The sequence below is a fragment of the Squalius cephalus genome (genome assembly GCF_949319135.1).
Source record: "Squalius cephalus genome assembly, chromosome: 1".
Taxonomy (NCBI): domain Eukaryota; kingdom Metazoa; phylum Chordata; class Actinopteri; order Cypriniformes; family Leuciscidae; genus Squalius; species Squalius cephalus.
This window is the reverse complement of record NC_137122.1, coordinates 58,454,477-58,482,190: the sequence shown is the minus strand read 5'-3', so window position 1 is coordinate 58,482,190 and position 27,714 is coordinate 58,454,477. Positions and strand designations below refer to the sequence as shown.

At 38.2% G+C, this 27,714-nt stretch overlaps 2 protein-coding genes across 2 annotated transcripts in view; one reads left to right on the top strand and one right to left on the bottom strand.

Moving 5' to 3' along the window:
• LOC307166372 (uncharacterized protein) overlaps nt 1-26,296 on the top strand; it is a gene marked incomplete at its 5' end in the record, with an annotated part of 53,965 nt that extends 27,669 nt beyond the window's left edge. Inside the window, 4 exons of the mRNA XM_079884681.1 lie at nt 13,420-13,452; nt 14,163-14,220; nt 24,145-24,294; nt 24,439-26,296. Of these exons, the coding sequence (XP_079740807.1) occupies nt 13,420-13,452; nt 14,163-14,220; nt 24,145-24,294; nt 24,439-24,599 (402 nt within the window). The 3' untranslated portion in view covers nt 24,600-26,296. The remainder of the gene's footprint in view (nt 1-13,419; nt 13,453-14,162; nt 14,221-24,144; nt 24,295-24,438) is intronic.
• LOC307166749 (uncharacterized protein) overlaps nt 1-27,714 on the bottom strand; it is a 206,856-nt gene that overhangs the window by 125,813 nt on the left and 53,329 nt on the right. The window lies entirely within an intron of this gene.

Below are 27,714 nucleotides of genomic sequence, written 5' to 3'. Positions count from 1 at the left end.
CAGCAAATTCATATTTAATTGCAGTAATATCATTCTTTAGCACTTAGCTAAGTGTTTGCTAGTATGTTTTATTATGTCTCTAGTATGTTGGTAGGATGTTTAGCATCTACTGGCATTTTTTTATATGTTATTAGGAGTCAAGAACAGTGTTAAACGTCACTTCCTGTTGCCAGCAGGTGGCGCTATGACTATAACTAAATATGAGCATGGACATGTGTTCAAGAGATAACTCTTATCAAACATGTGAAGTTTGGGGTAGATTGTACATTGCCTTCTTGAGTAACAACAAAGTCCTGTTTCATTGAATTAGCATGCTTTAGCACTTAGCTAAGTATTGCTAGCATGTTTTAATATGTTTCTAGCATGTTTAGAACTCAATGGCATTTTTAACATGTTGCTAGAACGGCATCAACGTGTTAAACATGTCACTTCCTGTTGCCAGTAGGTGGCGCTATTACTATAACTGAATTTGAGCATAGACATGTGTTCAGGCCATGATTCTTATCAAACGTGTGAAGTTTAGGGCAGATTGGACATTCCATGCCTGAGTTACAGCAAATTCCTATTTAATTGCAGTAATAGCATGCTTTAGCACTTAACTAAGTGTTTGCTAGCATGTTTCTAGTATGTTGCTAACCTGTTTAGCACTTGCTGGCTCTTTTTTATATGTTATTAGGAGACCACAACAGTGTTAAACATGTCACTTCCTGTTGACAGCAGGTGGCGCTATTACTATAACTGAATATTCTCATGTAGATGTGTTCAGGCCATGACTCTTATCAAACGTGTGAAATTTGGGGCAGATTGGACATTCCATGCCTGTGTTACAGCAAATTCCTATTTAATTGCAGCATTTGCATGCTTTAGCACTTAGCTAAGTGTTTGCTAGCATGTTTTAGCATGTTTCTAGTATGTTGTTAGCATGTTTAGCACTTGCTGGCACTTTTTTATATGTTTTTATATGTCCACAACAGTGTTTAACATGTCACTTCCTGTTGCCAGCAGGTGGCACTATGACTGTAACTGAATATGAGCATGGTCATGTGTTCAGGATAGAACGTTTATTAAAAGTGTGAAGTTTGGCGCAGATTGGACATTGCCTTCTTGAGTAACAACAACATCCTGTTTCATTGAATTAGCATGCTTTAGCACTTAGCTAAGTATTGCTAGCATGTTTTAACATGTTTCTAGCATGTTTAGAAGTCAATGGCATTTTTAACATGTTGCTAGAATGGCATCAACGTGTTAAACATGACACTTCCTGTTACCAGTAGGTGGCGCTATTACTATAACTGAATATTCTCATGTAGATGTGTTCAGTACAGAACGCTTATCAAAAGTGTGAAGTTTGGGGCAGATTGGACATTCCATGCCTGAGTTACAGCAAATTCCTATTTAATTGCAATAATAGCATGCTTTAGCACTTAGCTAAGAGTTTGCTAGCATGTTTTAGCATGCTTCTAGTATGTTGTTAGCATGTTTAGCACTTGCTGGCACTTTTTTATATGTTATTAGGAGTCCATAACAGTGTTAAACATGTCACTTCCTGTTGCCAGCAGGTGGCGCTATGACTATAACTGAATATGAGCATGGTCATGTGTTCAGGACAGAACTCTTATCAAACGTGTGAAGTTTGGGGCAGATTGGACATTCCATGCCTGAGTTACAACAACTTCCTGTTTCATGGCGAAACATCGAAATTTATCAGGCCGCCGAGGACCCGCCCTTTGACGAAAACTCAAGATCTTCGCAATTTAACGTCGCAAAGGCCTTAAGATTACACTCACCAAATTTGAAGATGATCAGATTAAAACTGTAGGAGGAGTTCGTTAAAGTACGAGGCCTGAAAATGGCAAAAACTGCACAAAAATCTGAGAGGAAGTTCAAAATGGCTGACTTCCTGTTGTGTTTAGGGCTATGCTCCAAGAGACTTTTTTGTAGGTATTAGGTCATTACATGTATGTACCGAATTTCGTGCACGTACGTGGAACGTTGCGGGAGGCGCACTCCGTTGAAATTTTATAGGTGGCGCTATCGAGCCATTTTGCCCCGTCCAATTCTGAAACCTATATCAGATGTAAATTTTCGCCAGTTCTGATGCGTGTGCAAAGTTTTGTGAGTTTTCGAGCATGTTTAGGCCCTCAAAAATGCAATTAAATGCGGAGAAGAATAATAATAATAATAATAAACAGAGCAATTCCAAGAGGGTCCTCACACCATCGGTGCTCGGGCCCTAATTAAAGCTGCAAGCAGCGATGAAAGGGCCCTCGCACCCGTGCCATCAACACTCGGTGGCTTTAGGAAGACAGAGCATGGTTGGGAAATGTACATTTAAGGAGGTATATATAGTAAGAGTATGTCAAAGTCAGTTACAAAATGTTTTGTATAATGGTGATAATAGCATGCTTCATGACTCAGCTAAGTGTTGCTAGCATGTTTAGTCTGTTTCTAGCATGCTTAGTACACAATAATTATGTGGTTAGTACTGCATTACGGTGTTAACCATGTCAGTTTCTGTTGCCAGTAGGTGGCGTTATGGCTATAACTGAATATGAGCATGGATGTGTGTTCAGGACAGAACTCTTATCAAACGTGTGAAGTTTGGTGCAAATTGGACATTGCCTTCTTGAGTAACAACAAAGTCATGTTTCATTGAATTAACATTCTTTAGCACTTAGCTAAGCATTGTTAGCATGTTTTAACATGTTTCTAGCATGTTTAGAACTCAATGGCATTTTTAACATGTTGCTAGAACGGCATAAAAGTGTTAAACATGTCACTTCCTGTTGCCAGTAGGTGGCGCTATTACTATAACTGAATTTGAGCATAGACATGTGTTCAGGCCATGATTCTTATCAAATGTGTGAAGTTTGGGGCAGATTGGACATTCCATGCCTGAATTACAGCAAATTCCTATTTAATTGCAATAATAGCATGCTTTAGCACTTAGCTAAGAGTTTGCTAGCATGTTTTAGCATGTTTCTAGTATGTTGTTAGCATGTTTAGCACTTGCTGGCACTTTTTTATATGTTATTAGGAGTCCATAACAGTGTTAAACATGTCACTTCCTGCTGCCAGCAGGTGGCGCTATGACTGTAAGCATGATCATGTGTTCAGGACAGAACGCTTATCAAAAGTGTGAAGTTTGGGGCAGATTGGACATTCCTTGCCTGAGTTACAGCAAATTCATATTTAATTGCAGTAATATCATTCTTTAGCACTTAGCTAAGTGTTTGCTAGTATGTTTTAGCAAGTCTCTAGTATGTTGGTAGGATGTTTAGCACCTACTTGCATTTTTTTATATGTTATTAGGAGTCAAGAACAGTGTTAAACGTCACTTCCTGTTGCCAGCAGGTGGCGCTATGACTATAACTAAATATGAGCATGGACATGTGTTCAAGAGATAACTCTTATCAAACGTGTGAAGTTTGGGGTAGATTGTACATTGCCTTCTTGAGTAACAACAAAGTCCTGTTTCATTGAATTAGCATGGTTTAGCACTTAGCTAAGTACTGCTAGCATGTTTTAACATGTTTCTAGCATGTATAGAACTCAATGGCATTTTTAACATGTTGCTAGAACGGCATCAAAGTGTTAAACATGTCACTTCCTGTTGCCAGTAGGTGGTGCTATTACTATAACTGAATTTGAGCATAGACATGTGTTCAGGCCATGATTCTTATCAAATGTGTGAAGTTTGGGGCAGATTGGACATTACATGCCTGAGTTACAGCAAATTCCTATTTAATTGCAGTAATAGCATGCTTTAGCACTTAGCTAAGTGTTTGCTAGCATGTTTCTAGTATGTTGCTAACCTGTTTAGCACTTGTTGGCTCTTTTTTATATGTTATTAGGAGACCACAAGAGTGTTAAACATGTCACTTCCTGTTACCAGTAGGTGGCGCTATTACTATAACTGAATTTTCTCATGTAGATGTGTTCAGGACAGAACGCTTATCAAAAGTGTGAAGTTTGGGGCAGATTGGACATTCCATGCCTGAGTTACAGCAAATTCCTATTTAATTGCAATAATAGCATGCTTTAGCACTTAGCTAAGAGTTTGCTAGCATGTTTTAGCATGCTTCTATTATGTTGTTAGCATGTTTAGCACTTGCTGGCACTTTTTTATATGTTATTAGGAGTCCATATCAGTGTTAAACATGTCACTTCCTGTTGCCAGCAGGTGGCGCTATGACTGTAACTGAATATGAGCATGGTCATGTGTTCAGGACAGAACGCTTATCAAAAGTGTGAAGTTTGGGGCAGATTGGACATTCCATGCCTGAGTTACAGCAACTTCCTGTTTCATGGCGAAACATCGAAATTTGTCAGGCCGCCGAGGACCCGCCCTTTGACGAAAACTCAAGATCTTCGCAATTTAACGTCGCAAAGGCCTTAAGATTACACTCACCAAATTTGAAGATGATCAGATTAAAACTGTAGGAGGAGTTCGTTAAAGTACGAGGCCTGAAAATGGCAAAAACTGCACAAAAATCTGAGAGGAAGTTCAAAATGGCTGACTTCCTGTTGTGTTTAGGGCTATGCTCCAAGAGACTTTTTTGTAGGTATTAGGTCATTACATGTATGTACCGAATTTCGTGCACGTACGTGGAACGTTGCGGGAGGCGCACTCCGTTGAACTTTTATAGGTGGCGCTATCGAGCCGTTTTGCCCCGTCCAATTCTGAAACCTATATCAGATGTAAATTTTCGCCAGTTCTGACGCGTGTGCAAAGTTTCGTGAGTTTTCGAGCATGTTTAGGCCCTCAAAAATGCAATTAAATGCGGAGAAGAAGAAGAAGAATAATAATAATTAAAGCTGCAAGCAGCGATGAAAAGGGCCCTCGCACCCCTGCCACCGCCACCCGGCACCTTTAGGAAAGGCCTTAAGATTACACTCACCAAATTTGAAGAGGATCAGATCAAAACTGTAGGAGTTTGTTAAAGTACAACATCAGGAAATGGCAAAAACTGCCCAAAATCTGACAGGAAGTTCAAAATAACTGACTTCCTGTTGTGTTTAGGGCTATGCTCCAAGAGACTTTTTTGTAGGTATTGGGTCTTTACATGTGTGTACCAAATTTCATACCTGTACGTGAAACGTCGAGCCGGGGCAAAATGTAGGGGCAATAAGTAAGCCATTTTGCCCCACCCAATTTTTAAAACCACATCACACGTAAATTGTCACCACTTCTGAAGCGTGTGCAAAGTTTCATGATTTTTCGAGCACGTTTTGTATTTGCCACACTTCCTGCTACCAGCAGGTGGTGCTATTGCTATAATCATAATGAGCATTGGCATGTGTTCAGGACAGGACTCTTATCAAACATGTGAAGTTTGTGGCAGATTGAAAATTGTATGCCTGAGTTACTGCAGGCTGTCTGTGGTTGCCTAGCAACATCAGAACTGCAAGCAACATTAATATTGAACTTATCTGATCATGCATATATCACCAAAAGGCCGAAATTGGGTGAACTAGTGCAAAAAATGCCCGTGCAAAATCAGTTTTTGTGTGTGTTTTTAGTAATTGTTGGTTTGGTGTGTGCTCATTGTTACAATTACACAGCAAAAGTTCAGTGACATTTTTATTTGTGCATGGTAAAAAGCACACAGTGAACTCCGAGAAAACGCTATGCTTGAGCAAACAGTTTGTGAATAGGCAACTACAAATGATGCCCGTGAAAGAGACTGTGAACGCATTGAATAGGATATGTTTAGTTGGTGAATAGCATAGGCTACTATTACACAGTAGCGACAACGTTAAGCGCACCAGAATGAAATATAATATTCAGAAGTAAACACTAACAGCATAGCTGACTTACAGATTCAGTTTACATCCACAAATGAATAAGCACCTCGATTCAGGGAGCAGTGCAAAGTGCCCGTGCAAAATCAGTTTTTGTGAGCTGATCGCCGTCAAAAAAGTTCAGGAGATATTTCTTGCGATGGCAATATGATCAAAAATAACTTTATATTGATTCAATGGATTAATAGCATTTAAAAAAAAAAAAAAAAAAGTCATGAATTTATTGCATTTTTGGGAAAAAATAATCCGTTTTTATAATAAATCTTAAAAAATTCAAATCCAGATTTTGATTTTCAATGTTGTTATAACCTAAAGATGCTATGTGAAAGTTTGAAACAGAAAATAGTGGTTTTCACACATTTAGTGGTTATCTCACATTCGAGAGATATGCGAATAACACACAGACAGACAGACGGACGTTTCTGTAATTTATAGATAGATGGATTTATCACGTTCGGGAACCAAACTATAATATTCAGAAGTAAACAGTGTAGCTGACTGAGTGTTTATGTCAGAATGTTTATTTTTAAACCACAGCCTTCTTGGGGCTTCTTTGACCGATACAACTCTCTAATGTCAGAATGTTTATTTTTAAACCACAACCTTCTAAAAATGATATATTTAACGATATCTTTTGCATTTCTCATCCAAACAATGTCAAACTTGGCACTGCACTTACTCGTGCCCGTGGCAAGACACCTGTCGAGTTTGAAATCAATCGGACTAACGGTTCGAGAGATATGCGAGGAACAGACACACACACACACAGACAGACAGACAGACAGACGTTCCTGTAATTTATAGATAGATGTTTGTCAGGCCGCCGAGGGCACACCCTTCGACGAAAACTCTAGATCTTCGCAATTTAACGTCACAAAGGCCTTAAGATTACACTCACCAAATTTGAAGAGTATCAGATCAAATCTGTAGGAGGAGTTCGTTAAAGTACAACATCAGGAAATTACGAAAAATGCCCAAAATCCAGGAGGAAGTTCAAAATAGCTCACTTCCTGTTGTGTTTAGGGCTATGCTCCAAGAGACTTTTCTGTAGGTATTGGGTCATTACATGTATGTACCAAATTTCATACCTGTACGTGAAACCAGGAGCCGGGGCAAAATGTGGGGGCAATAATTTACCGAATTTGCCCCCCACAATTCTGAAAACCATATCACACGTAAATTTTCACCACTTCTGAAGCGTGTGCAAAGTTTCATGAGTTTTCGAGCATGTTTAGGCCCTCTAAAAAGCGATTCACTTTGGAGAAGAAGAATAATAATAAACGGAGCAAAAACAATAGGGTCCTCTCACCATCGGTGCTCGGGCCCTAATAATAAACAGAGCAATTCCAAGAGGGTCCTCACACCATCGGTGCTCGGGCCCTAATTAAAGCTGCAAGCAGCGATGAAAGGGCCCTCGCACCCGTGCCATCAACACTTGGTGGCTTTAGGAAGACAGAGCATGGTTGGGAAATGTACATTTAAGGAGGTATATATAGTAAGAGTATGTCAAAGTCAGTTACAAAATGTTTTGTATAATGGTGATAATAGCATGCTTCATGACTCAGCTAAGTGTTGCTAGCATGTTTAGTATGTTTCTAGCATGCTCAGTACACAATAATTATGTGGTTAGTACTGCATTACTGTGTTAACCATGTCAGTTTCTGTTGCCAGTAGGTGGCGTTATGACTATAACTGAATATGAGCATGGATGTGTGTTCAGGACAGAACTCTTATCAAACGTGTCAAGTTTGGTGCAAATTGGACATTGCCTTCTTGAGTAACAACAAAGTCATGTTTCATTGAATTAGCATTCTTTAGCACTTAGCTAAGCATTGTTAGCATGTTTTAACATGTTTCTAGCATGTTTAGAACTCAATGGCATTTTTAACATGTTGCTAGAACGGCATCAACGTGTTAAACATGTCACTTCCTGTTGCCAGTAGGTGGCGCTATTACTATAACTGAACATTCTCATGTAGATGTGTTCAGGCCATGACTCTTATCAAAAGTGTGAAGTTTGGGGCAGATTGGACATTCCATGCCTGAGTTACAGCAAATTCCTATTTAATTGCAATAATAGCATGCTTTAGCACTTAGCTAAGAGTCTGCTAGCATGTTTTAGCATGTTTCTAGTATGTTGTTAACATGTTTAACACTTGCTGGCACTTTTTTATATGTTATTAGGAGTCCATAACAGTGTTAAACATGTCACTTCCTGTTGCCAGCAGGTGGCGCTATGAATGTAACTGAATATAAGCATGGTCATGTGTTCAGGACAGAACGCTTATCAAAAGTGTGAAGTTTGGGGCAGATTGGACATTCCATGCCTGAGTTACAGCAAATTCATATTTAATTGCAGTAATATCATTCTTTAGCACTTAGCTAAGTGTTTGCTAGTATGTTTTAGCATGTCTCTAGTATGTTGGTAGGATGTTTAGCACCTACTGGCATTTTTTTATATGTTATTAGGAGTCAAGAACAGTGTAAACGTCACTTCCTGTTGCCAGCAGGTGGCGCTATGACTATAACTAAATATGAGCATGGACATGTGTTCAAGAGATAACTCTTATCTAACGTGTGAAGTTTGGGGTAGATTGTACATTGCCTTCTTGAGTAACAACAAAGTCCTGTTTCATTGAATTAGCATGCTTTAGCACTTAGCTTAGTATTGCTAGTATGTTTTAATATGTTTCTAGCATGTTTAGAACTCAATGGCATTTTTAACATGTTGCTAGAACGGCATCAACGTGTTAAACATGTCACTTCCTGTTGCCAGTAGGTGGCGCTATTACTATAACTGAATTTGAGCATAGACATGTGTTCAGGCCATGATTCTTAACAAACGTGTGAAGTTTGGGGCAGATTGGACATTCCATGCCTGAGTTACAGCAAATTCCTATTTAATTGCAGTAATAGCATGCTTTAGCACTTAGCTAAGTGTTTGCTAGCATGTTTCTAGTATGTTGCTAACCTGTTTAGCACTTGCTGGCTCTTTTTTATATGTTATTAGGAGACCACAACAGTGTTAAACATGTCACTTCCTGTTGACAGCAGGTGGCGCTATTACTATAACTGAATATTCTCATGTAGATGTGTTCAGGCCATGACTCTTATCAAACGTGTGAAGTTTGGGGCAGATTGGACATTCCATGCCTGAGTTACAGCAAATTCCTATTTATTTGCAATAATAGCATGCTTTAGCACTTAGCTAAGAGTTTGCTAGCATGTTTTAGCATGCTTCTAGTATGTTGTTAGCATGTTTAGCACTTGCTGGCACTTTTTTATATGTTATTAGGAGTCCATAACAGTGTTAAACATGTCACTTCCTGTTGCCAGCAGGTGGCGCTATGACTATAACTGAATATGAGCATGGCCATGTGTTCAGGACAGAACGCTTATCAAAAGTGTGAAGTTTGGGGCAGATTGGACATTCCATGCCTGAGTTACAGCAACTTCCTGTTTCATGGCGAAACATCGAAATTTGTCAGGCCGCCGAGGACCCGCCCTTCGACGAAAACTCAAGATCTTCGCAATTTAACGTCGCAAAGGCCTTAAGATTACACTCACCAAATTTGAAGATGATCAGATTAAAACTCTAGGAGGAGTTCGTTAAAGTACGAGGCCTGAAAATGGCAAAAACTGCACAAAAATCAGAGAGGAAGTTCAAAATGGCTGACTTCCTGTTGTGTTTAGGGCTATGCTCCAAGAGACTTTTTTGTAGGTATTAGGTCATTACATGTATGTACCGAATTTCGTGCACGTACGTGGAACGTTGCAGGAGGCGCACTCCGTTGAACTTTTATAGGTGGCGCTATCGAGCCATTTTGCCCCGTCCAATTTTGAAACCTATATCAGATGTAAATTTTCGCCAGTTCTGACGCGTGTGCAAAGTTTTGTGAGTTTTCGAGCATGTTTAGGCCCTCAAAAATGCAATTAAATGCGGAGAAGAATAATAATAATAATAATAAACAGAGCAATTCCAAGAGGGTCCTCACACCATCGGTGCTCGGGCCCTAATTAAAGCTGCAAGCAGCGATGAAAGGGCCCTCGCACCCGTGCCATCAACACTCGGTGGCTTTAGGAAGGCAGAGCATGGTTGGGAAATGTACATTTAAGGAGGTATATATAGTAAGAGTATGTCAAAGTCAGTTACAAAATGTTTTGTATAATGGTGATAATAGCATGCTTCATGACTCAGCTAAGTGTTGCTAGCATGTTCAGTCTGTTTCTAGCATGCTTAGTACACAATAATTATGTGGTTAGTACTGCATTACTGTGTTAACCATGTCAGTTTCTGTTGCCAGTAGGTGGCGTTATGACTATAACTGAATATGAGCATGGATGTGTGTTCAGGACAGAACTCTTATCAAACATGTGAAGTTTGGTGCAAATTGGACATTGCCTTCTTGAGTAACAACAAAGTCATGTTTCATTGAATTAGCATTCTTTAGAACTTAGCTAAGCATTGTTAGCATGTTTTAACATGTTGCTAGAACGGCATCAACGTGTTAAACATGTCACTTCCTGTTGCCAGTTGGTGGCGCTATTACTATAACTGAACATTCTCATGTAGATGTGTTCAGGCCATGACTCTTATCAAAAGTGTGAAGTTTGGGGCAGATTGGACATTCCATGCCTGAGTTACAGCAAATTCCTATTTAATTGCAATAATAGCATGCTTTAGCACTTGGCTAAGAGTTTGCTAGCATGTTTTAGCATGTTTCTAGTATGTTGTTAGCATGTTTAACACTTGCTGGCACTTTTTTATATGTTATTAGGAGTCCACAACAGTGTTAAACATGTCACTTCCTGTTGCCAGCAGGTGGCGCTATGACTGTAACTGAATATAAGCATGGTCATGTGTTCAGGACAGAACGCTTATCAAAAGTGTGAAGTTTGGGGCAGATTGGACATTCCATGCCTGAGTTACAGCAAATTCATATTTAATTGCAGTAATATCATTCTTTAGCACTTAGCTAAGTGTTTGCTATTATGTTTTAGCATGTCTCTAGTATGTTGGTAGGATGTTTAGCACCTACTGGCATTTTTTTATATGTTATTAGGAGTCAAGAACAGTGTTAAACGTCACTTCCTGTTGCCAGCAGGTGGCGCTATGACTATAACTAAATATGAGCATGGACATGTGTTCAAGAGATAACTCTTATCAAACGTGTGACGTTTGGGGTAGATTGTACATTGCCTTCTTGAGTAACAACAAAGTCCTGTTTCATTGAATTAGCATGCTTTAGCACTTAGCTAAGTATTGCTAGCATGTTTTAATATGTTTCTAGCATGTTTAGAACTCAATGGCATTTTTAACGTGTTGCTAGAACGGCATCAACGTGTTAAACATGTCACTTCCTGTTGCCAGTAGGTGGCGCTATTACTATAACTGAATTTGAGCATAGGCATGCGTTCAGGCCATGATTCTTATCAAACATGTGAAGTTTGGGGCAGATTGGACGTTCCATGCCTGAGTTACAGCAAATTCCTATTTAATTGCAGTAATAGCATGCTTTATCACTTAGCTAAGTGTTTGCTAGCATGTTTCTAGTATGTTGCTAACCTGTTTAGCACTTGCTGGCTCTTTTATATATGTTATTAGGAGACCACAACAGTGTTAAACATGTCACTTCCTGTTGACAGCAGGTGGCGCTATTACTATAACTGAATATTCTCATGTAGATGTGTTCAGGCCATGACTCTTATCAAACGTGTGAAGTTTGGGGCAGATTGGACATTCCATGCCTGTGTTACAGCAAATTCCTATTTAATTGCAGCAATAGCATGCTTTAGCACTTAGCTAAGTGTTTGCTAGCATGTTTTAGCATGTTTCTAGTATGTTGTTAGCATGTTTAGCACTTGCTGGCACTTTTTTTATATGTTTTTATATGTCCACAACAGTGTTTAACATGTCACTTCCTGTTGCCAGCAGGTGGCACTATGACTGTAACTGAATATGAGCATGGTCATGTGTTCAGGACAGAACGTTTATTAAAAGTGTGAAGTTTGGCGCATATTGGACATTGCCTTCTTGAGTAACAACAACATCCTGTTTCATTGAATTAGCATGCTTTAGCACTTAGCTAAGTATTGCTAGCATGTTTTAACATGTTTCTAGCATGTTTAGACCTCAATGGCATTTTTAACATGTTGCTAGAATGGCATCAACGTGTTAAACATGACACTTCCTGTTGCCAGTAGGTGGCGCTATTACTATAACTGAATATTATCATGTAGATGTGTTCAGGACAGAACGCTTATCAAAAGTGTGAAGTTTGGGGCAGATTGGACATTCCATGCCTGAGTTACAGCAAATTCCTATTTAATTGCAATAATAGCATGCTTTAGCACTTAGCTAAGAGTTTGCTAGCATGTTTTAGCATGCTTCTAGTATGTTGTTAGCATGTTTCGCACTTGCTGGCACTTTTTTATATGTTATTAGGAGTCCATAACAGTGTTAAACATGTCACTTCCTGTTGCCAGCAGGTGGCGCTATGACTATAACTGAATATGAGCATGGCCATGTGTTCAGGACAGAACTCTTATCAAACGTGTGAAGTTTGGGGGAGATTGGACATTCCATGCCTGAGTTACAGCAACTTCCTGTTTCATGGCGAAACATCGAAATTTGTAAGGCCGCCGAGGACCCGCCCTTCGACGAAAACTCAAGATCTTCGCAATTTAACGTCGCAAAGGCCTTAAGATTACACTCACCAAATTTGAAGATGATCAGATTAAAACTGTAGGAGGAGTTCGTTAAAGTACGAGGCCTGAAAATGGCAAAAACTGCACAAAAATCTGAGAGGAAGTTCAAAATGGCTGACTTCCTGTTGTGTTTAGGGCTATGCTCCAAGAGACTTTTTTGTAGGTATTAGGTCATTACACGTATGTACCGAATTTCGTGCACGTACGTGGAACGTTGCAGGAGGCGCACTCCGTTGAACTTTTATAGGTGGCGCTATCGAGCCATTTTGCCCCGTCCAATTCTGAAACCTATATCAGATGTAAATTTTCGCAAGTTCTGACGCGTGTGCAAAGTTTCGTGAGTTTTCGCGCATGTTTAGGCCCTCAAAAATGCAATTCAATGCGGAGAAGAATAATAATAATAATAATAAACAGAGCAATTCCAAGAGGGTCCTCACACCATCGGTGCTCGGGCCCTAATAATAAACAGAGCAATTCCAAGAGGGTCCTCACACCATCGGTGCTCGGGCCCTAAATATGACGTTCTGTTATGAGCCTATGGTTATGAGACATGCATCTGTTTTATTCATGTCCACTGTAGAGGACACCGGGACTTGCTTGTCAGGCATTTTAGGAGACACGTGAATAGGAAAGAAACGCTAAATCAATATTTATATGAGATATTATAAAAATGTTGTCAATTTATTACTCGTTATAGCTACTTTTTTCCATTACATGTTTCCCAAAAACACATTACTATTCAAATTAGAGACAATGAAAATATACATATAACATAATGGAAAACCAAATTTTTGGCCATGTTTACAAATTGTGTGTGTGTGTGTGTGTATTTCATCTCATTGATGAAAAATTTATTCTGTTCAGTCATGTTTCTTATTTTTCTCCATTTTGCTTGTGTGTCAACAGCAGCTAAATGACCTCCAAAAGCTCTTTATCCATGTAAGTATATATTTGAGACACTTATATTTAGTATTTGGGCTTATATTCTTTAAAGCTACATCATCAGCCATGTCTTAACAGCTTGAGATGTTTCCCTTATTTGCACTTTATCTTCGCTGTCCATGTTAATGTTTATTTATCTGCCTTTACCAGTTCAAAATTGTGACTGATTGAAAATTATCTGAAAAGATGAGAAACATGGGCATAATTGATGCAGTTTCTCGTGTTACCATAATATTTTGCTAGTCAATAAATTAAAATCCATATGATCTTTTTTTTACCACAATTTGATTAATCAATTCATTTCTTTGACTACTGCACGTCTATAAATGCAGACCTAGGTAATATTTGATATTACAGTGGTCAGTCATTCTTATTTTACCCATTTTTCTTGTCTGCAAACACATAATTGTGCTTGTGGTGAGCAGGGCGAGGCTGAGAGTGAGAAAGCGGAGGCTGGTGAGTGATTGAGTGATTGATAATGAGCAACAGGTGTCACTCATCAGTAATCACACTGGCCTCCAGCTATTCTCTCAAAGCCCTCAGCCTCGGTCATCCTTTGCTGGAAGATGTTTTTAAGCACATTATTAGTTTCACTTTAGATTTTATATATTCATATTAGATTCATTTGCAGCATACACCTCATTCAACATTTTGGACTACTGTAGTGGTTACCTGTAATATACTATTTTTATTGTTTCCTTTTTTAGATTCTCCATCATCCTCCACTGTGGTTTCCTCTTCTAACCATCCCTTATTTCAACCAAGGTAAGTTGTCTTTTTTTAAGCATCTCTTAAAGGTGTCTATTTATTTTCTCCTTAGTGTATATGTGCTTGTCATGGAAGCATAAATTAATTTATTATATTAAACAGAACTTTTAACAAGGTGAATTAGACTGATGACATCATGGTAAACCTGCGTTTTAACACAAAAGGTCTTTGGATTTCCACTTACTTCTAAAATGAATGCTTAATTCGTGGTTATTATTATTTTTAATGAAAACAACTCATCAATATAGTACAATGCTAAATTTGCTTACCGTATATGTCTAACATTAAAGGGATACTTCAGGATTTAGCATTAAGCTTTGTATCAGTAGAAAACCTGTAGTATTTTCGAATTACCGTGCTTTCCCCCCCTCATATCGCCCTGTGTAATTATTTTTTTTGTCTGGAAAAAATCCTCCGATGACGCAAAATGATGATTTTTGCGTCATCGGAGGATTTTTTGTCCAAAGGCTAAAGACTACAGCCAGTAGGAGGCGCTGTTCTGCATGTCTTCAACCCGCCCATATGAGGATGCGATCTCACTCACAGCATGAACACAGATAGTGTCAGCCATCTTTTATTTGGAAGCTAAGCTAACAGGCTCTTGTTCTGTGGAGAAAGCTGACTAGTAGGAGAAAGTATTATGGGTTACCATCCTATTTTTCCCGGACATGTCCGGCCGCCGAGATCGTCCAAAATGTCCGGTATTCAGCTTTTTGCTTTCTGCAGTCGCCATCCATTGTTTACATGCACACCTTTTGTTTCAGTCTAACTGAATTCATTCCGATTGGTGAATCTGAATGTAGTGTTTACGGCCCCGTTCACACCGCAAGTCTTAATGCTCAATTCTGATTTTTTGCTCAGATCCGATTTTTTGATTGGCTGTTCACATTACCTTTTAAAATGTGACCTATATCTGATTGCAGTGTGAACTGTTTGAGGTTTCAAACTAACCCGCATGCGCAAAAGAACAATAACAATGACATCAGACGCAGCACGCGGTTGCACTAAAGTTCGGGAGGTTATGGAGGAAGTAAGCATATTCGCATTTATTTCAAAATGTTTGTGTAATGGAAGCCGTAACATTAATGAGCAGGTGCTGAGGAGGAGAAGAACGAAGAGAGAGAGCAAAATTGGCTATTTTTGCCTTTTGCGGGTTTATGGCTGCAAATTCACTACAGAGGTCTGTGTGGATGCGTAGTTTGACACTGCAACCACGTTCTCCTGTGTCCCCGTTCTTCCATTTCGTGTGCAATTTTTTCAAAAATGGAGCGGTTACGGTAGGATCCTTCTAGTTTAGCTTGAATTGAAGTATCTCCCCATATACTAATTAGGTCTAACACCTCACTCTCCCTCCATTGACTCGCTCCATCACTGTTCTCCATATCTAGTCAAGTTTTTAATGTTAGGCTGTTGTGTCTAGGGCTCCGTCGCATAATTGTGTCAAATGTCGACGTAGATTGAAGTAAAAGTCGCATCAAATCCGCCTTGGTTGTTCACACTGCGGCCGCATTGAAAAAAATCAGATCTGGGTCTGATTCAGGACCACATATGTATGTGGTCCAAATCTGATTTGAAAAAATTAGATCTGGGCAACATTTGAGTGTTCACACTACCTCTGAAGAAGTCTGACCTGGTCACTTGACCCCAAAAAAATCAGATTTGGGCCACTTTTACCTGCAGTGTGAACGGGGCCTACATGAACGCCAAGTGATCGGTTGATGTGCATTGATAAGGAAATTGATAAACATGATGAATGGCGACTGTAGAACGCAAAAGCCGAATCCAGGAAATTTTGGGCGATCTCGAAATCCCTGTCAGACTCGTCACGGAGACTCACTAGTAGCTAGCCTTCATGTGTTTAACTTAGTTATGTGTTGTTCATGAACGATTTGTTCATTTTGAACGAATCTTTAATATGACTCGGGACTACCGAGTTGTCTCAGTGATTCGTTCATTTTGTGTTGACCGCGCATTACGCGACATCAGGGATGCAAACAGCGCGCTTTTCGGCGCCTCCTGCTTTTTTCACGTCAGTTTGGGTGACAGTCATCTGAAGCCATTCCATAGCTTAATGTGATGGACAGAAGTCTATTTACATCATTAAAGTTTACGGAAACTCATTTTCCCTCCTCTGCGGCTGTCAATCATTCTCCACTCGGTATTCAAACAGCGCGCGCCTCTTTCGGTTACAGCAGGATGCACGGTAAAGGGCGATTCCACAGTTTAGGGCCAACTGCAAGGACAACAGCCTGCAAAATCAATCTTCATGGAGAAAGCCATTGTCCTCAGGTTAACATGCTGAGAAAACCTGGGGTACAGCTGTGTGAAAGGCAGGATAAATCTGGCAATGGTAAACTAGTAAACTTTGATCAAAGTTGAGTTGATGTCAAATTTAACGTATGTAACATGGACGGAAAAACAATGTAAGTTCAAGCAGAAAGTGTACTTAATCTAATTCAGTTTAATAAAATTCTGGTTGAATCCCAGTTCATGTTTTACTTTGTTCCTAATTTGGTATAGTTATGAGTCATGCGTTGTGTATGGTTCACAAAACTGGTAATAGGACTTCCATGCAGGCAGGGTGGCCATCTAATATTATCTGTTCTATAAACCTAAAGGTGCATTTTTGAGTCTGGTATGTTCATAAACTGAAAGCCAGCAAAATACTAACAAATACCACAGGTATATTTTTCAAATTTATTTGCCAAATGTAGAAGACAAAGGAACTCCTTCAAGTGTGCTAAGTTATAACGTGTGTAACGTGGACGGAAAAAATTAAACAATCCTGCAAGATTGCCTCTGTAACACAAAATAATACCATTTCATGAAAACTGGCAAAGAATAGAACAAGTTCATAACACATTAAAATAACCTGTCATCATACTATCAAATTTAAAGATCATACAGATTGTGTTAACGCACTATTAACATGTTAACTTCGTCAGCCTAAAGCTATATTCTTATGAACATTGGACAGAAAAAAAAAAAATCATCAAAAAAAAAAAAAAAAAAAAAAAAGAAAAATGTCATTGACGATGTTGACTTTCATGAACAGCTTATTGAGTCAAAAATACGCAGAAAACAACGTTGGAAGTTGGACAGACTGAAAATTTCCGTCTAATTTACGAACAAGATGTGCAGAATCTGTCAAAATGTATAAAACCACCATTCATGCATGCTCTTTCACGATGAACGACGCTTTCGGTCCGAAACCACTCGCAATCATCCGACTTGCACACTCTTTAATCCTTTCTCACCACAATGATCCTATTTAATGTTTACTTAACCAAAGTTTACCACGTTCGTATCATTTTAACGTTCGTAACATTTTGGACAGAATCCACAAACTTACCCACATTCGCCGAAATCCGTGAAATCCTTTTAACTCTTCCTCCCGCGCAGAGCGACCGTGACCTAGACAATCTTATTTCTGACATGAGAACCGTTGAGACATTAGGAGATGGAAATTCAGCGTCAGAATAAAATGTTCGAGCGTTATGATTTTTTGACAGAAAATCTCGGCCCCTGTTTTATCCCGATTTATTAACAATTTATCATGTAGCAACGCATATGAGAATTTAACCCACACAAGATGGTTTTATCGTTATGCTACTGATAGAATTACATGGAAAAATTATATCTCCGCTTCCTTTAGAATCGTATTTTAACGTGCGTAACTGCTTGGACAGAAAGTGTAACGAACGTTAGTAAATGTTTCCATTGCATCGTGGTGGATTAAGGGAATTCTACTTTCAGTGTTAGTAGTAGTATTTTGTAGAAGACACACCAAAATAAATGTTATGCGCCAAAATTCAGGATTTTATTAAAGGAAATGAAAGAAATGACTTAGGAAAAACCAGATGCACTGAATGTCCTACCCTGACATCCGCAATTTCTGGGGACGGAAATAAAATAAAGTCTCATTACACGATAATGCCAAGGCTTAGTGGGATAAAAGTAACTTTATTATTTCTTACATCTATCTTTAACAAAATAGTGAACTAAAAATATAAAAAAATTACAACAACTGGGTATTATTCAATCTATATTGTTCATTACACCCCTTGTGGACCGAAACTGTGGAATCGCCCTAAAACTCTCTCCAATATGATATTATTCACATTATAATGCTTGATCTGTAGAGAAAAGGCTGTAGATTTGCATAAAATGACTTGATTTTGTTGGAGTTTGTTGCTGTATTTAAATGACTCGCTACCGTGTGCCTGTCAGATCAGATCACACACATCACAAGGACTATGAGTCGGCATCAAACGCACAATAACTGGAATTTAAAACTGTGAAGAAACAAATGAACAATAAACTGTTGGACAGATAGACACTAGGATTTGTGCGCTCGACATTTCTTCGCTTTGCGCCGTGAACTTTTAAATGTGCACTTGTGCACACAGTGACTCCATGTTGCTTTGAGCACATCATTCTGCACCCGCGATGCGCATAATCGCTTTGTACACCAGGTGTCTTCAATGTTGGCAATAAAAGATATTTTGTAAATTTTACTCATTTTAAATGGTTAACTTTTAAGGAATTCATTTGATTAATTATTACTCAATTCTAATTTGTTAAATTTAATTAATAATATTGCTTGTAATCTGTTGCCTCATTTTTATTAATTAGATATTAATAAAATCAATGTATTCTTTTTTACAGTGTAAGAAGATTCCCTTTAAAAGTTCTTACTCGCCTTCTCTCTCACGCTCTCTCTCTCTCACCCTTCTTCCTCTTCTCCCCGGCGCAACGCTTCTCCAAGGAACATCTGAAAGGCTCCGGCCTTCTCCCTCGGACAATCACATGTTCGAGTCGTAGCTGCCGTTCTTTGCAACTAAGATATATATATATATATATATTAGGGGTGTAACGATTCGTTTTAACAACGATTCGATTCGTATCGCGATTCATGGTTGTCGATACGATTCAAGGACGATATTGGTTCATTTAGAACGATACGATCCGAAACGATTCATTGACTTGAAATCGATTCAGTGACTTTTTAGCCAAAAATTCTTGTAAGGTAATTAGGTATCAATTAATTATGGATATAAACAAACAAGTAAAACACAAATTAATGTCAAATGCATTCACATTTTATTTTAATAGGTAGGACTGAACGATTATGCCAAAAATGATAATTGTTGATTATTCCCTTGAAATTGTAATTGTGATTATTAATTACGATTATCACAACATTGAATGGTGTTTTGAATAGTTTGGCTATGGGACCCACATTTCCCCATGGTCATCAAGCCGCGACCCACCTTTTTAGGAATTTTATAGGCCAATTATAATACTTATATTATAATTATAATAATTTGTTTACACAAAAATTGTTGACACACAAGTTCTGTCCCCCTTTACTTAACAAAAAAATAAAAAATAAGAATATGACAAATACTGATAGACAGTAGGCACTGCGAGGTTAAGCTATTTAAATAGTAGTCCCAAACTAGTTTGTGTTAATACAATCTTGGTATGAGCCACCACAGTCATATAAAAATATACAAAATAACAAGTAAGTGGCATTTTGTTATGGAAAAAAAAAACAGTTAAGCCATGGTGATACACAATACTGAGAAGAACTGGTAAAGAAACATGGAAACTGCTCCTGATAAATAGCAACACACATGACGTACCAATAACGTAATTTATTGGTATTTTACTTTTATTTCTTAACTTACTAATTTACGACGTTGCATTCTCGTATGACTTTAGTGAAGTGATACAGCGCGCGCCGGCGCATTTGCGCGTGCGATTGAAGAGTGCGCGCTCCTGCAGTACAGCGGCTGAGAGGACAGGAAAATCTGTTTTTCTGAGGTGAGAGACTTTGCGCCACTTGACTGTTGTCTTCGCGCTGCTCCTGGCGCGTCACGCATGGCGACGACGACAAAGATAGGCAGACTGAATCGAGTCACGTTTAATGCCTTTATCATTAAAAGTGCAAAGAAAAAACATCCATATAAAGTCTGACGTGCTTAAATCCAATGCGCAATTTCCTAGTATCGATATAATCGATTCATTACCTTTTAAAACGATATTAGATCGATATATGTCGTCCGGAAAGCCAACTTGCCGAGCACAGATCGATCCAGTTGGATCGTAGGAATATAAATCGATACATCGATGTAGTCGATGAATCGTTACACCCCTAATATATATATATGTGTATATGTATATATGTGCCTCTTCCTTCACGGGAGATGAATCTTATTTTCCGGTAAACGTTACATTCAGTGAGCCTTTTAAGCTTCCCGCGACACCGGAAGACGCAGCACAAACAGGACACCGTCTGCGCTTCCTGCCTCTCAGCATCACCCGAACAGAGAACAAACTTGCAAGTATATTGATCTTTCAAAAGCTGATTCCAGGTGTCTCTTGAAATTAGGTTTCTGTCTGTAATAATTGCTTCTCTTCTCTCTATATCCTTCTTTCTCTCTTTTATTTCATTTATTCTGATCACGTTATTTCTTATGTTCTTGTTTGTTTAAATGTTTGTTTGTTGTATTGTTTGCATTTTTACGTACGTTTATATTTGTAGCTCATATAATCTCTCTAGCTTTTACATTTCTTAAAATCCATTTATACTTTTAACTGTCTCTGTGTTTGAAAACCCACTTTTATGAAGTCAATGAAATGAAAAGATCTAATTAAGCTACACACTCGATATTATAGACTACCTTGAGTAGTTTTTAATTCATAAACTCAGAAAGTTTGATGTTCGTGGCCAGAAGATAAAACTTTCTTGGAGTTTGTAAATACGGTAATACCCTGGCTGAACTGTGATAAGCTATCTTACATACATTTGCTGGACAAGTGACTGATTGATAAAAGAGACCAGGCCAGCCAAGAGGTAAATACCGATTATTGATAAAGTAAATGTATATGCGATTTATGAATTATGACCATGAGTTATGATTATTAATATTTCCAAATTTCCCTATATCCTTGAGCTAATTCGCATTAACCCAGAGTCATTTACGTTACAGTAATTTGTTTTTATTAACATGTTTAGATTTGATAAAATTACTGTGCAGATTTTTTCAAGAATTACTTTTTGCTACTGATTTATACACTCACTAAATTTAATAAAAAATACATAGTAATACATTTATGTAATATTTAATGATGTTAACTGTAATCTTACACTGCAAAATGATAACTTATAAAGGATTAAATTCGTCACAATTTTGTAAGTATCTGGATATTTGCTGCGGGGCGAGGGCTTCGATAACCTCTCTCTTTTTTGACCGTACATGTGTTTGTATCCCTGAATACGAATCTAATGTTGTATTTGATGCGAGATACCAGCGGTCACGTGACAAAAGAACGAAGGACTCAAACCCGAAGACTCGAAAAAAATGAACTAATCATTTCTGTTTCTGCATAGTGCTATGGGTTTGTGGCTTGAAGAACGAACGACTCGAACCCGAAGACTCGAGAGATGAACTAATCTTTTCTCTTTCCGGTACTGACAGCATAGCCTCTATGGGACTGACAGGAAGAACGAAAGACTCGGACTCGAACCCGAAGACTCGAGAGATGAACTAATCATTTCTGTTTCCGGCCCTGCTGTATCACACACGGCACGGCCCAGCAGACAGATCAGAGTCGACAACTGACGTCTCGAGACCCGAGAGGAGGAGAACAAACGTGATAAATATGAAGTTGCAAAGGAAAGATCGTCTCGGATCAGGAGTTGAGGTGAACTAACAGAGTCAGACTGAAATAGCCTGAACTTAAGACCCAAAAACTAATCAATTAATAAAACATTTCGGTTTCTTATAATTTGGCTTTGGCTGCCTTACCCTATAGTTTATTTTTATTCTTTTTACAAATGTAATCAACATTTTCGTAAGTACTAGATGTGTTGGGATATTTAACATGCCATTTTATATATATATTATGCTGAAATGAACGAAATGACTCGAAAAAAGATTCGTTCGTTTTGCTGAACGAGACTCAAAGATCCGAGTCAGTAAAATGATCCGAACTTCCCACTACTAGTTTAACTGCGCTCTCTTACCGGTAGGCGTGGCTTCCTAGGGCAGTGAAGCAAGTGAATTCTGGGAGTTGTAGTTTTTCATCCACAAAAGCTAAAAATATATTTTCTGGCTTTTCTCAGTCTAGAAAGCTCCAAATTCAAAAATAATTTCACATTTCTACTACATAAATTACCCATTTTAAATACACATTCATCTTTCCAGAGCTGAAGTATCCCTTTAATGAAGCAAACTTTGAAGCGACAGTTATGATTACACAGATGATCAACGAATATTTTTCAAATCATCCACCAAATTATCATCTATTCCTTACAGTTTAACGAGTTAAAACACATTGTTTTAATGCCTAAATAATATTTTAATAAAAAAATTACCTTATTAATATTTCATTTAATTAACAAGTCGTCTATATATTGGCTCAATATTTGAATACGTTTTATTCAAGATTATATTTATATTATATTTATATTATATAAAAATGTTAAAAATAAGGATTAAATAAATGTTAAAGCAGAAATAAGATAAGCTGCAAATAATAATCTCTGGTTTAAACTCACTCGCTCCCGCACTTTCATGCGAGCTCAGTCCTCTACGCATTGGATTGTGGGAAATTGTGCTTCAGCAAGTGAACATCGGATGTACGCTCTAGTTCAGAGAGGATTGTGGGTAAAAGTAGTGAACAAATGTAGGGAATGATGTCGTTCACTCAGAATTCGGACACCACTACAAAATGTCCGACACCCTAAATAGTGCACTATATAGTGGATAGGGAGCGATTTCAGACACTATCTAATGTTAGCCAAATTCAGGGGTGACATTATTTATGGCTTGTTTTGATGCCATGAACGAAATGGCATACTCTTTCTGCATCCCCTAATCTAAAGTGTAAACTATTCATCACTTGTAAATGATTTATTCATGCGTTTACACATCTATAACAGGTGTTGAACACTGTAGTGTGTACTGTAGTGTAAGTGCAGACTGGTGAGGGTATAGACAGCTGTCTTCTCTGAAACACATGGAGTCTTTAACCACTGTGTGTGCACCTGATGTGAGCAAAACGTGCAAAAAAAAAATGTAACATCATTTATTAAACATTTATAAAACGCATAGTCATGTTTAGTAAATGATTAGTTAATCATTAACTAATCAATTGTAAATGACTTGTAACACAATTTACAAAACATACATAAAATGTTAGTATGTCACTTGCTACTCATTTATGAATGTTTTGTAAATGATTAGTTCATCATTAACTAATCACTTATAAATGACTTACAACTGAACATTATTATAAAGTGTTCCTGTTAAAATCATATCTGTACTGGCTGGGCCGGTTCGACATGGAGTGGTTAAGCAATAAGAAAGGTTTGGCTTGGTGAAGAAGCGGCACTTGTACTCACTCTAACTGATTTACTTAAGTCAAAATGTGGATGGTCATAGTTAGCACTAACCAATGAGATTGATGGTTGCGTGCTGAAGGAACTGAAATAAATGTAAATTAGCCCATGATTTACTCACCCTCAAGTCATCCTAGGTGTATATGACATTATTCTTTCAGACAAATACAATCAGTTATATTAAAAAAAATGTCCTTGCTCTTCCAAGCTTTATAATGGCAGTGAATGGCTGTATATTGTCCAAGGCCTGTCTGCTGGAAGCTCTTTATTTTTCTTATACTAACGCATCGCTTCGCTTCAAAGAGCATTTATTAACCCCCCAGAGCTGTGTGGAGCACTTTTATGATGGATGGACGCACTTTTTTTTTTTTTCTACTATCCTTTTATAGGCTAAATAATTTCAAATGAACTGTTATATTGACCGGGAAAAGCCCACCCCGTTTTTGAACATTATAATCAAGTATGATGTTTGCTTGTTCCTTTATTTGTGCATATATTTATTTTTCCAGATAAACGCGTTAGCCTTGAGGGGAGGCACAACAGTAAAGGAAAGTGTATGGCGGATTCTGAGCTTCCCTCTATCAAACGACATGGCCCGGCAAATGAACTGGAGGGGAATCAATGGAAAAGCGGCATTCAAAGACACCTCTCTGAAAACTGTAATTAATGGTGTGGCTTTCTGAACTTAACTACTGTGTTTTATTTGTGTTTGGTGTCAGCTAAAAAACAATTCCCTATAAATGTTAGATTTTATAATAAATAATAATAATTTGCTTATTTACTGTTGGTCATTGTCGCTGCAGTCAGAAGAAACCGTTTGACTTCCACTGCAACAGACCAGGAAGCAGAAAACTGGATAAAGAGATGCTGCAGCTTTCCGCAGACAGGGATGGAGGCCGTCGTTTTCCTGGTTCTGACACTCGCCTGTTCGACGGACTGCCCTTTTGCCTTGCTCTGTTTCTGAACTATAGATCTGATTCTCCACTTGTTTATTAAAGTCTCCTGGTTCTGAGTGACACTTGCTTGACCTTGTTCATATTATGTATGTAGACCTTGGTCTAATGTTTTCTTTGGACTGGTTTCTGGCAGTCTTCCCCTTCTGGACCTCTGCCTGTTTAATTGCATATTTATATAATGTATTTATTGTTTCCTGTTTTTAACTTATTTATAAATATTTGTTTTCTTTGGACTACCTTCTGGTTTCTGGCAGTCCTCCCCTTCTGGACCCCGCCTGTTTTATTTTATATTTCAGTTCAGTTCAGTTCAATTTTATTTATATAGCACATTTAAAAACAATCATAATTGACCAAAGTGCTTCACAAGATCCAACAAAAAAGAAAAATCTAATTATTATACAGACAATATCACACAAAGTACAAACAAATAACCAACAAGTCAAGATATCAAAGCTCAACTAGATTGAAAGCCAAAGCATAGTAATGCGTCTTAAGCAAGGACTTGAATGTTTCAGTAGTCTGAGCTTTCCTTACATGAATTGGTAGACTATTCCAGATATTCGGAGCAGCCACTGCAAACGCTGTCACCTTTGTTTTTTAGCCTAGATCGGGGCACATCGAGGAGCATCTGGTCAGAAGACCTCAGTGATTTGACATGTGTGTGGACATGTAGAAGCTCCGTCAAATATGAAGGTGACGACCCACTTAAAATTTTAAAAACAATTAATGCAATTTTAAATTTAATTCTAAAACAAACAGGAAGCCAGTGAAGTGAGGCCAATACCGGTGTAATGTGGTCATGTTTTTTGGTCCCGGTTAAAAGTCGAGCTGCTGCATTCTGCACTAACTGTAGCCGTCGAAGTGACTGCTCCAATCCGGCATACAAAGAGTTACAGTAGTCTAATCACGACGTAATAAAAGCATGTATAACTCTTTCAAAGTCTTTGCGTAGCATGTATTGCTTGACCTTAGCCAGAAGTCTCAAGTGAAAGAAGCTAGTTTTAACAACTGAACTAATTTGTTTGTCAAATTTAAAAGCACTGTCAAAAATTACACCCAGATTCCTGGTAAAAGGTCGAATATGTGAACATAGAGTACCGAGAGCATCTGCACATTCACTTAAATGTCCCGCACGACCAAACACAACAATTTCTGTCTTAAAACTATACAGTGGTTGTAAAGCTCATTATTTCTCCTGAACATATATGAAAATGTGAGATTTGATGGTTTAATTATCGTGTGTTTGACATGCTAACCACGAGGAAACTGTGGGCTAAACTGAATGTATCTTATGTCCTTATATACCATTTATTATCTGAAATGGTTAGGAGTAAATGTTATGTGGAATATAGTCTATGTAGTTTTTCTGTGTTTCGTGGTTGGTCTGTCTGTTGATGGGTGACTGCTGAAATAGTGTTTCGTTTTATTTTAGTATTAAAGAAGTTGTAGAAAAGTTGATACAGGACTAAATGTTAAAAATGCAGCTTTAGTGCTAATACATATTCAGTTATAAAAAATGTGAAGTTATAAAAAATGTATTTAAATCACAGTTATGATGACTGTTGTGATACATTGTTAAACATTGTTGATTTGTCTGCATATTAATGTGAACTAATGTATTGATGAATACATTCAATTCTCTTTATTGTTGTTTTGAAAAAGAAATGAGTTCACAGTCAATACAGCTGGCGCACAGACAACAAGGAGTTCGTGTCGTCTCATTTTATTTATGTCTATTTTCCCCTGTTCCAGGGGTGCAACAATAGCATGATTTACCGTGATTTACCATGTTTCCAGCATGATTTACTACATTCTAGCATGTTGCTAATATGATTAGCATGATGCTAGCATGCTTAGCATGTTGCTAATATCTTTTTAGCAAGATGCTAGCATGATTAATGCTAGCATGATGCTAGCACATTTTGAGTTCTTTTTATCATGTTAGTTAATTACAGTTAGCATGTAGCTATTCACAGCTAGCATGTGTAGCATGTTGGAAGTCCTGTTTGCTAGCATGAGTCAAAAGAGCCAACCACGATCTTTATACAATGTTCTGATGCAGAGATATAGATCCTGCAAAACGGTTGCTAGGGTGCTCTATTTGGTTGGTAGGGAGTGGCTTGACAGCTGCCAATGAAGAAACTCCAAAGGCTGCTTGTCCGTGTGAATGATATAAACCAACTCCCACGCCTCTGTGACATTCAGAATGGAAGATATCCCTCTTTGGATGTTGGTTGCTAGGGTGTTCGACAATGGTTGCTAGGGCGGGGCTAGGAAGTGTTAAAGTGATTCATGATTGGCTGTTTGCTGCCCCGAGTCAAACGAGACCACCCTCATGTTTCTATGACACTTCTATCCGGATATCCCTTTGATCTCTTTCAATGGAACTTGTTGCTAAGGTGGTTTAAATGGTTGCTAGGGCGTGGCTTGATAGCTTCACAATGATCCTGAGAGACTGATTGGTCGTCTGAGTAAAATGAGCCCGCTCCCTTGTCTCTATGACACTGTGATCCAGAGTTATGTTCAATACAAAATCCCAATGCAATTCACCATAGTAGGAGAAACGAGCGTTTCAGGGCCGACCTTCACCATAGTAAGTCAAAGGGGAAGTTTGGGACGCTCCTGCCCCCCAGGGGTGACACTTTTACCCCATTGTGAGGTGTGTTCTTACAGAGCCTGTCAACCTCTTCAAATGTGGCAAATCACACGTTTCTGTGAAATCCTCGCTCAGAGATACGATACGCTCAAAGATTCAGTCCAAACTCTCTTTTGATGAAGACTCATAAAGTGATTCAGTCAAAACTGGACATTAAAAAGCAAACGTGTAAAAACAGTGAAACTCAGGGTGACAAACGTTTATCATGAATGAAAATAACAGTCAAAGATCAACAACTGAAGAAACATGTTCAGACTGAAACAGGAACAAGCGTTTATTGACCATAAACTACAATAACATGATTAAACTGTAATAAAACATGTGAATTAACAGTGAAATACTGGAGGTGACAGTAGATTAATGTTCATTTTACACTTATCTCTATGATTATATAGATGATGTGTTATTCATCTCACATTATTGATTATAATAATCCTGTGAGATCCAGCAGTTTTAATCAGATCATC